This window comes from Poecilia reticulata, linkage group LG3 (assembly GCF_000633615.1).
Source record: "Poecilia reticulata strain Guanapo linkage group LG3, Guppy_female_1.0+MT, whole genome shotgun sequence".
NCBI lineage: Eukaryota > Metazoa > Chordata > Actinopteri > Cyprinodontiformes > Poeciliidae > Poecilia > Poecilia reticulata.
The window spans coordinates 2,943,637-2,953,077 of NC_024333.1; the positions used below are offsets into that span (position 1 = coordinate 2,943,637).

The 9,441-nt window shown below is 36.5% G+C and overlaps 1 protein-coding gene across 1 annotated transcript; it reads left to right on the top strand.

Annotated features, from left to right (window-relative positions):
* The first annotated feature begins 42 nt into the window (after positions 1–42).
* On the top strand, positions 43–8,517 carry LOC103462234 (adhesion G-protein coupled receptor G2-like). Its single transcript, XM_008404892.1, has 12 exons — positions 43–115; positions 193–337; positions 1,278–1,391; positions 2,368–2,493; positions 2,827–2,872; positions 2,982–3,073; positions 4,815–4,930; positions 5,191–5,459; positions 5,533–5,629; positions 5,837–5,966; positions 6,871–7,027; positions 7,408–8,517. The coding sequence occupies exons 1-12, from the start codon at positions 60–62 to the stop codon at positions 7,500–7,502; spliced, it is 1,443 nt and encodes a 480-aa protein (XP_008403114.1). The 5' UTR covers positions 43–59; the 3' UTR covers positions 7,503–8,517.
* The last annotated feature ends 924 nt before the right edge of the window (positions 8,518–9,441 follow it).

Sequence of the window (9,441 nt, forward strand, 5' to 3'; positions counted from 1 at the left end):
ATATTATTACCCAAAAAGGTAATATATGACAAATAACTACAGGTCTGACCAAATGCTGCATGGAATCTGTGAGCCAATGTCTGGCAGCGAAAAATAAAGCATGTGACAAACTCCAGTAAGTGTTGCATTCTAAATTGCTTAATGTAAATCTCTCAACTGTATCACCATTTTATTAATTTTTTTATCCACTAGAGCAATTAAGACCTTGGAGGACATTTTGCTGAAAACAAAAGTGAACCAAACTTCACTTTTCAGAGCCAATCGTTCTATGGCTGTCCTACATAAGCCTTCTGGCTCTAGTGGCAAGAGTATTGACATGTATCTGAGTGACGCAGAGGTAAGGTAAATCCTCTCAATATGTTATTATGGGAGGGGTTGGGTAAACTGACATGAAAACATATTTATCTTTCAAATGATGAATTAATGTCCTAGTGCAGGGGTCTTCAAGGGCCTTCAGAGCTGGTTTCCTGGAAGCCATCCGTTACATTCACACAGCAGGTCTTGATGCTCAATTTTGATTATTTTGTCGAAATCCCAAATTTTGACCTGGCTGATCATTCCAGTGTAATTGTGACCAGAATCAGACTTTAGTGTGAGTGATTCACAACCCCAGAGTGACCCGCATGCACAGAAGACGAACAAAGATGCCACACAGCAGAGCTTTGTTTAAGGAAGTGGTGCTGCCGTCTACTGATCGATTTTAAAGTTATCACTCAAATTCATAGCAACACAAGGAAAACTAATGAAAAGAAAGGAAGTAGTGCAAATGGTGTTTTGTGGAGCACTGACATCTGTCAAGAAGTATTTTTGGATGTGTAGAGTTATGAGATTATCATGTGATGTGTTTCACTGACAGACTTCTTTCATAATTTTTTTATTACTATTTCATAATATTAACTAATATTTAGGGTTTGGCATAGTTCTTTATGCAATAACCAAAGAGTAAATAAATAAGAAGAGGAAGAATTTTTTGGAATGGATAATACAGGAAAGGTTTAAGCTTCTGAAAGGGGCTTTCAAAACTTCACCCTATTCTAGAGCTACACTTTTGTATAGGAGCAGAAGCAGATTTCATTTCAGGAAGCAGTTTTACTTCTTCTGCCAAGAGTATTCTTATCCAACTGGATGAGTATCAGAAGCCTGTTGATAGAATATTTGTTCAGTGTGGGATCAAGTGTTATTTTTTAATGTACAGAATTGCGAATAAGGGCACCTAATTTTATTCATTAAAGTTCATTATGATGATATAACTATTTTCATGTTCTGCATTGTTGCAGGGTTCGGTAGATGAGGATCTGCCCAACCGAAAATTGAGAGCTTACCTGCCTAAAGAGCTGAAACTTGGACCAAATGATACAGTTGCATTCTGGTCGGTTCAGCTTCCAGAGGAGGTCAGAGACATTACACCTCTCATATCAGTTCCCCAAGACTAACAAAACACAAACTAAATGAACTTTTGTAGTACTGTTTTATTGTATCAAAGGTTTAAGAGTGAAAGTCAAATTTGCTCTTGATCTTATGGATATGTTTACTGTAGTTGGCATAGTTGTAGACCTCAAAATCTGAGTTTTATATAAGAGAGTTTTACAGCTGACACACTTTAAAGAATAAAAGTAGATTTTGGAATTTTGTCAAGTAATGTTTCATTTGTGGTCCAAACATTTTAATAACGTAAGGCCATTGAGTGTTTTTATATAATCATAGGTTTCATAATTAAATTAGAACTTAGTCTCTAGTTGATAACCAGCTAGTTGTTAATGATTTAAGCAGAATCAGCAGATGACAAAGCAACTTCAACTAACACTGGACTTCAAGTCAAATGTACTCATCTTTACAAACAGTATGTAGCTGCACCAAAGTGTTCATCAAGATCATCAAACAGAAGTGACAACATATATCAGTAATACAAAGGCTAAAAACAAGTAAAATTACACAAAACAATGAAATACATTCTCAGAGTTTATTAAACGCTATAGAGTGAAATAAGTCACAAGCAGCTCCCTGAACTAACATGGATTCTCTGCCTCTTCACTCTTTGTCCATACTCTGAGACCAAACTGGTTTCCAAATGAAATGCAGAATTTACTTTCATCTGAGAACTCTGAACCACTGATCAAGAGACCAGTTCTTTTTCTCCTCAGCCAAGATGAGACATCTCTGACATTGTGTCTGGCTCCACAGTGGCTTGACACGGGGAATGTGACATTTGTAGCCCAAGTCTAGTATCTGTCTGCGTGGGCACTGAGCTCTGTAGAAAGATTACTGGTTGTGCTACTAGAGTTTTAGTGACAGAAATACAGATGGAATATTAATATCTGTCCAGGACAAACATTCACATCCATTAACTGAGTGTATTTTGTGTTGCAGGATGATTGGGAAGGCTTAAAAGACCTGTACAAGCACACACTCATTGGCCTGAGTGTCGATGGAATGGACGTTTCTGGACTTACGGAACCAGTCAAGATCACAATCAGTATCACTGCAAACATGAATGTAACTGTGTTTTATCCTTGAACAGTGTTGCCCAAAGTGGGTTCCGGAGGGCCGGCATCCTCAATGTTTTAGTTCTCTCCCTGATGGTAGTAACAACCTCCTCATCATGTCAGTGATCTTCTTAGGCCTTCTAATGATCCATCATTTTATCCAGGTGTGTTAAACCAGGGAGATAACTAAAAAATGCAGGATGCCGGCCCTCGAGGACCCACTTTGGACACCACTGTCTTTGATTGAATTGTAGCTAGTTACCATAACTCTTAAATTGTAAAGACTTCATCTTTCATTTTGTAACATTAAAGGAACATCTAAAACACACATGTTGTATTATAGGAAACGGTGAACGTCACATGTGTGTACCTAAATACCAAAGAAAATGGTGAGCAGCAGCATAAAAGATTATTAATTATCTATGTAGTAACTGACTGAGGTCTTGATGAGCAGTAATCACAGACATAACAGCTTTTTCTTTGTCTCTGATCTACCAGATACCATTCCAAGACAATGTGACAATACGGAATATAATGAGACTCACGCCACCTGTTTCTCCAGTCATCTCACGTACTTTGGTGTGCTTATGGTAAGAATGGACTTTCTGTTCTAAATGGATTTCTTCAGCCTGATAAAAATGACATTTGGAGGTTTCTCATTTTATCACGTCAGTCAACACCAAATATCTTCACACATTCATAATAATTCCCTCATATAGTGAGTAAATTACACTTTATTAAATGTGGAAGATGAATATGACATGATTATAAAACAGATAGGAAGTCTAAGAGTTAATCATTTCAGCACTAGTGTTTAATTTTTTTCTTATACTGATATTGTTAAGACTTTTCACACTTTGATTCATATTTATATTTTAAAAAATCTAATGACTTTTGAGTCAATATTCATTTCAACTCAATTCCATAACAGACTGATCCAAAACTAAAAGCACTTTGTAGCTTAGAGTCCACAGTTATAGCCAATAAATACAGCATTTATCATTATAACACTTGTTTCTGAAAGCAATTTCGCTCTTTCCTACATAAATTGCACATACACAAACATACCTGAATGTGGCGCCATCCTGTCACGGTAAAAAGATACTTCCTGTCTGAATAGATGGAAGAAAGAGGCAGATGGGCTAAATAAATCAGATTAGTTTATAAAAAAAAACAAAAAACAGTGGTCATGAGAAAACATGATTAATTTTTTTGTAATAGTAAATGAAAAAAATCAGATTGTTGATTTCCTTCTGAAGTTATTTATTAAAAACTGTTTGTTTCACATAGTAAGATATGGAATCTTTACCAACATTTACATTTAATTTGTTGTTTCTTAGTCTGATTATGTAAGTTACCACTGCATGAAGACAATTAGATCAGTAGAGATCAAATGTATTCACAAACAAATGTTAACATTTTAATTCTGTGGTTACTCAATATACCCTATTTATTTTAACTGAAACATTGTGGCATTTCTCCCAAGAAGAAAAAGCAGTTCAATGCTATTTCTTGAGTCAACGTCTTCAATGCGCTTCCTACAGTTTTAAAAACTGAAAATATGAAGATGATAGAGAATTGGCAAAGTTCATATTGTCCGGAAAAAAACTTCTAGTAACAGAGTTCAAGAAAAACTCCCAAGACACTCAAAATAATTTGACAATACTTTTAATCAATGTCCAAAATATACGGAAGAGGATTAGGGCTACGGGGGAAAAAATGAAACAGTTCTGACTTTAATCTCAGAATTCTGAGATTGAAGTCAGAATTCTGACTTTTTTCTCATAATTCTGACTTTAATCTCAGAATTCTTACTTTTTTCTCATAATTCTAACTTTAATCTCAGAATTCTGACTTTTTTCTCATAATTCTAACTTTAATCTCAGAATTCTGACTTCTGAGAAAAAAGTCAGAATTCTGACTTCTGAGAAAAAAGTCAGAATTCTGACTTTAATCTCAGGATTCTGAGATTAAAGTCAGAACTGTTTTATGTTTTTTCCCAGTGGCCCTAATCCTCTTCCGTAAAAATCAGTGCGCATTCTTCTTTAAAAAAATTCAATTTACAATTGTGAAACATGTTTTTGTGTCAAAATGAAAAAAATTGGAACACCAGAATTTGTATTTATATTTTTTGTGCTCCACTTGATTTACCAAAAAGTAAACATTCAAATAATCACAAGAATAATAATAAAAGCAAAGTTGTTGTCAATGTTTTTGTTCCTATATTAAAAAACTATTTTATTTCAGAAATTTTAGAATTGTTGACATGCCTGAAAAAAACAAAAGTGCTGCAGATCAACGTCAGAATGTCAGGGTATATTTTCTCCTCAGGTTTCTGCAGACCTCTCACCCAAAGACGCTGAGATCTTGTTCTACATCACCTACATCGGTTGTGGTATCTCTCTGCTTGCTCTGGTCATCACTGTTTTGTTCTTTATCACAAACAGGTACAGTGTTCCTATATGATTGGTTACATACCTACCAGCATTCATATCACTTTATTCTTTATCTGATCAGATCACCTGTTTAACTTCTTACAGATGTTCTTTATTTGGTTTATCTTACTTCAATCACAATGCAAATACTATTTTAGTCATCATTTCTTCTTTTTATCCTCCACTTTATGTGACCACATTTTTTTGTGACTATAGCAAGGAAACTGATTCAGAATTTCTCACTTTCTGAGAATATGTTCTGTGTCTGACAGAAAACTCAGAGGAGACGATTCCAAGAAGATCCACATCAGCCTGGCAGTCGCTCTGATCCTCCTCAACGTTCACTTCCTCTCCAGTCAGGCAGCAGCAGCGTCGTCCTCCACTGAGCTTTGTCTCTATGTGGCTCTTCTTCTTCACTACTCCCTGCTGGCCTCTTTCACCTGGATGGCCTTGGAGGGCTTCCACCTCTACCTTCTTCTGGTCAAAGTCTTCAATGTCTATGTGAGGCGGTACCTGCTGAAACTCAGCGTGGTGGGATGGGGTGAGTGGCATCGTCTGAATTTGAAAGTTAATGTCTGCAGCCTTAAGCTAAGGTACCAGTTGTTGTGTTTCAGGTCTTCCAGCGGTCATTGTGTCAGTGGTGGTGATCATCGATAAGAACCTGTATGGCCGTACCTCTGTGATGTCATCTAGACCCAATGAAACTGAAATGTAAAGTAAACATCTGAACCTGTGCAGTAAAATCTACTCCAGCACTAAATTTGCTGTTAGAAAAATTATTTCCATGTACTTTTGTGTCTTCTTTAAATTAAGAAATGCATTTTCTCTGTAAACATATTACTACATATTTTCCATCCACTTGATGTTCATATTTACATAATTGAATTTCTTCTGTGACTGTGCTTCTTGTCTGTGTAGATGCTATATAACTGATGATAGAGTGAAGCTGGGGACCACCCTGGGACTGTTCAGCATCATGTTCCTCTTTAATGTGATCATGTTTGGAGTGACAATCAAATGGTTTGTGAGCACCCACTTTACCAAACAGGTAATTGTTACATGATCAATATGAGAAGTACCCTTCTCAATATATTCACCACATTAGCTGAAGTTAGCTTGTGCACCAAGCTAGGTGGCAAAAAACTAACAATTATCAGAAGCTTTTGCCATAAAATATAGAGTATATACTCTATACTGTACACTGGTAGCTAACTTTATACACAGTATATACTGCTCTGGAAAAAATTAAGAGACCAAAATTAAGAGCAAAATTATGGGTTTCTCTGATTTTACTTTTTAAAGACATATGCTTGAGTAAAATGAACATTGTTCTTTTATTCTTTGAACTACTGACATGTCTCTGAAATTCCAAGCAAAAATGTTAGTATTTATTTGCAGAAAATGAGAAATGGTCAAAATAATTAAAAAGATGCAGTGCTTTCAGACCTCAAATATTGCAAAGAAAACAAATTCATATTCATGTAGAAACAACAATACTAAAGTTTTAACTCAAGAAGGGTTCAGAAATCAATATTTGGTGGAATAACTATGAGGTCTTCAATGAGGTTCAGTACAGCGGGGATGTTTTTTTTTGTTTGTTTTTTTCATGCCCGTCTTGTGCCCAGTTCAATATGCCAGCTATAAACCCAGCAACTTGGGATGGTCTGGTGGCTCTACATCGAACTATTTTAACCAGGAATAAATAAATATATAGATGGATGGATGGATGGATGGATGGATGGATGGATGGATGGATGGATGGATGGATGGATGGATGGATGGATGGATGGATGGATGGATGGATGGATNGGATGGATGGATGGATGGATGGATGGATGGATGGATGGATGGATGGATGGATGGATGGATGGATGGATGGATGGATTGATACTCATCTTTTTTCTGAGTATAATAACCAGCTATATTTGTTTGCTCAACGTTCGGTCAACTAGCATGGACAGAGAGAGCGCCGTGTGGCCCGGAAAGAAATTGTAACCCTGCTGGTCCTCATGGTTCTGCTGGGCCTGTCCTGGGGGCTGATCTTCTTCTCTTTGGGCCAGCTTCCTGCTCCGGGCCTCTACGTCTTCTGCATCCTGAACTCTCTGCAAGGTTTGAACTTGTTATTACAATGGCTTTCCTCTGTTTTGGCCAACACATAGCAGCACATAGCATTGAACTTCCAATAAAGTAATCTCCAATGACTTTATGACACTCAGTGTGTATAACTTTTATATGCAAGTGAATCACGCGGATTTAAAGTTGAGGCATTTTCAGGGTAAAAAAGTATTTAATGCAGTAACTATTTTGTATCTGTGCCCTGCGACAGACTGGCAACCTGTCCAGGGTGTACCCCGCCTCTAGCCCGAAACGTTAGCTGGAGATGGGCACCAGCACCCCTCCCAACCCCACTGAGGGACAAGGGTGCAAGGAAATGGATGGATGGATGGATTTTGTATCTGAACATATTTTTACTCATTTTTGTTTTGCAGGTTTCTTCATCTTCATTTACTTTATGCTGCATTTGAAGAATTCAGGAAACCAATCTGCCACTCCGAGCCCTGGAACGCAGGTTGAAAGCTCTTGATCTCCAGCAGGATCTTACTCAGAGACATTCAGCCGTGATTCATTGGTCTTTAGTTTGCCTTAAGGAAATGTTTCAGAATGTCAAACAGATCTACACATCAGACAAATGTAACACGTAAACACAAAATGCAACATTTCAATCAAAAAGTTTCTTCCATCCATCCATATTCTTGTGCTTATTTCAAGATGGAGTGATTGTTAGGACCATTGAAGCAGATCATCTCAACACCAAGTCCAAATTACAGGCCAAGCTCTGACACAGGGCCCTAAAGAACATATGAAGGGGCCCGGTACTCGACAGTCATGAAGTAACGCTCTCAGGAAACCCCAAGGGACACGGTTGAATACTTTCTCGAAGTTGACAAAACCCATCTGAACTTGTCTTTATACTGTTTTTATTTTGTTGTTGTTGACACAGGGACAGTGTAGGACATTTCATTAACTCTTTGAAGGGATAGATGCATGGTACCAGGTAAAAGCAAATGATGCTAATTTTCACCTGCAGTCTCAGGTCAGGCTCAGTTTTGTTTGATTTGACAGATTATGTTCAGCCAGTTTATGTTCAGCCAGACTTTACTAAACTGTCTGAACATGTCTGATATGTAATTATTCAAATCTCAGCTAAAACCAAGCAAACCACAAACTTACAGACAATTCATGAAACAAATGGTTTGCCTTCATCAATAATGAGTAACTGATCTGCTTATTTAATAGCCATATTTTTTGCCATATGTTTTATAACTAGAACATGTTTGGCTAACTATTCCAATGATCAGGCCTGTGACAATAACAAATTATGCTCAACAATAACTTGTTCCAATAATTATCACGATAAATGATAATGTTGTTGTTTTGAGATCATTTTCAACTGATATGTTGATAATGGCATAATACTGAAAGTTGGCTCTCAGAGACCAGTAACTTTTGTAAAGAAGACAAGAACTGGAAGATATTTTAAATATATAATAATAAAACACAACAACCACAAACAAAAAGCAACAAACCAACAAAAACATAAATAAAATGGATTAGTATGTGTCTGTAAACAAAATCACCCTTCAAAAAAATACTAATCATCAGAATGGACATTATAGCCCGTTTTAATTGATCATGTGATTAATTGATTTATTGCTTATTGACTGGCTTCTGCCTTCTCGTGTCACATGAGAAGGCAGTTTATGAAAAGCAGTCTCACATTTTTGGATGCTGCACTCATCTCTAGAGGGCGCTCTTGTGACTCTGATCATGTTATCTGATTTCAAAAGAGACAAAACCTTCTTAAAGTTGGAGTAACAATCAAGAATTTTTATAAACTCAACAAATGTCTGCATAAAATATCAGATTTTCAAAGTTTAAAAATCATACTTAGAATAATTATAGCAGCAATGAAACTGTCTGGATCCTCCACAACACTGTGATGATATTTAATGTTCCTGTTAAGGACGACTCAGCTAGTTACAGGCAGCAGCTCCTGTTCACACACCGGGTCAGGCTGCTGTTTCAACAGCTCATTTTGTGTTTACTTGTGTTATCTATGTCTAATGTTTACATTTACATACACAGAATGTTACATAAAAATAAGCAGACTAGAAAATATAATTCATTTTTCCTGCAGTTTTGAAACACTGTCCTTAAACTCTTCAAATAAAATGATCCTTTAGTGAAGGTTTATCCATCCTCAGTTGATTTTTCAATGTAAGTCAATTTTTTTATGATTTTTACTCCTTTTAGGCTTTTAAGCATATGGATGTAATGTAGGTTATTATTTTGCTTTTGCCATTGCCTACTAACTGTGCTATTCGATTAACTGACAGTGTATCATTTTTAGATTATTTGAATCTTCAGCATCTCTTATGATTGAAATCCATGGTGAATTGTTTACAATGGTGATTTTCTTTGTGCTGTATATTATGTGTATGTAATGTGCATGCATCTGTATT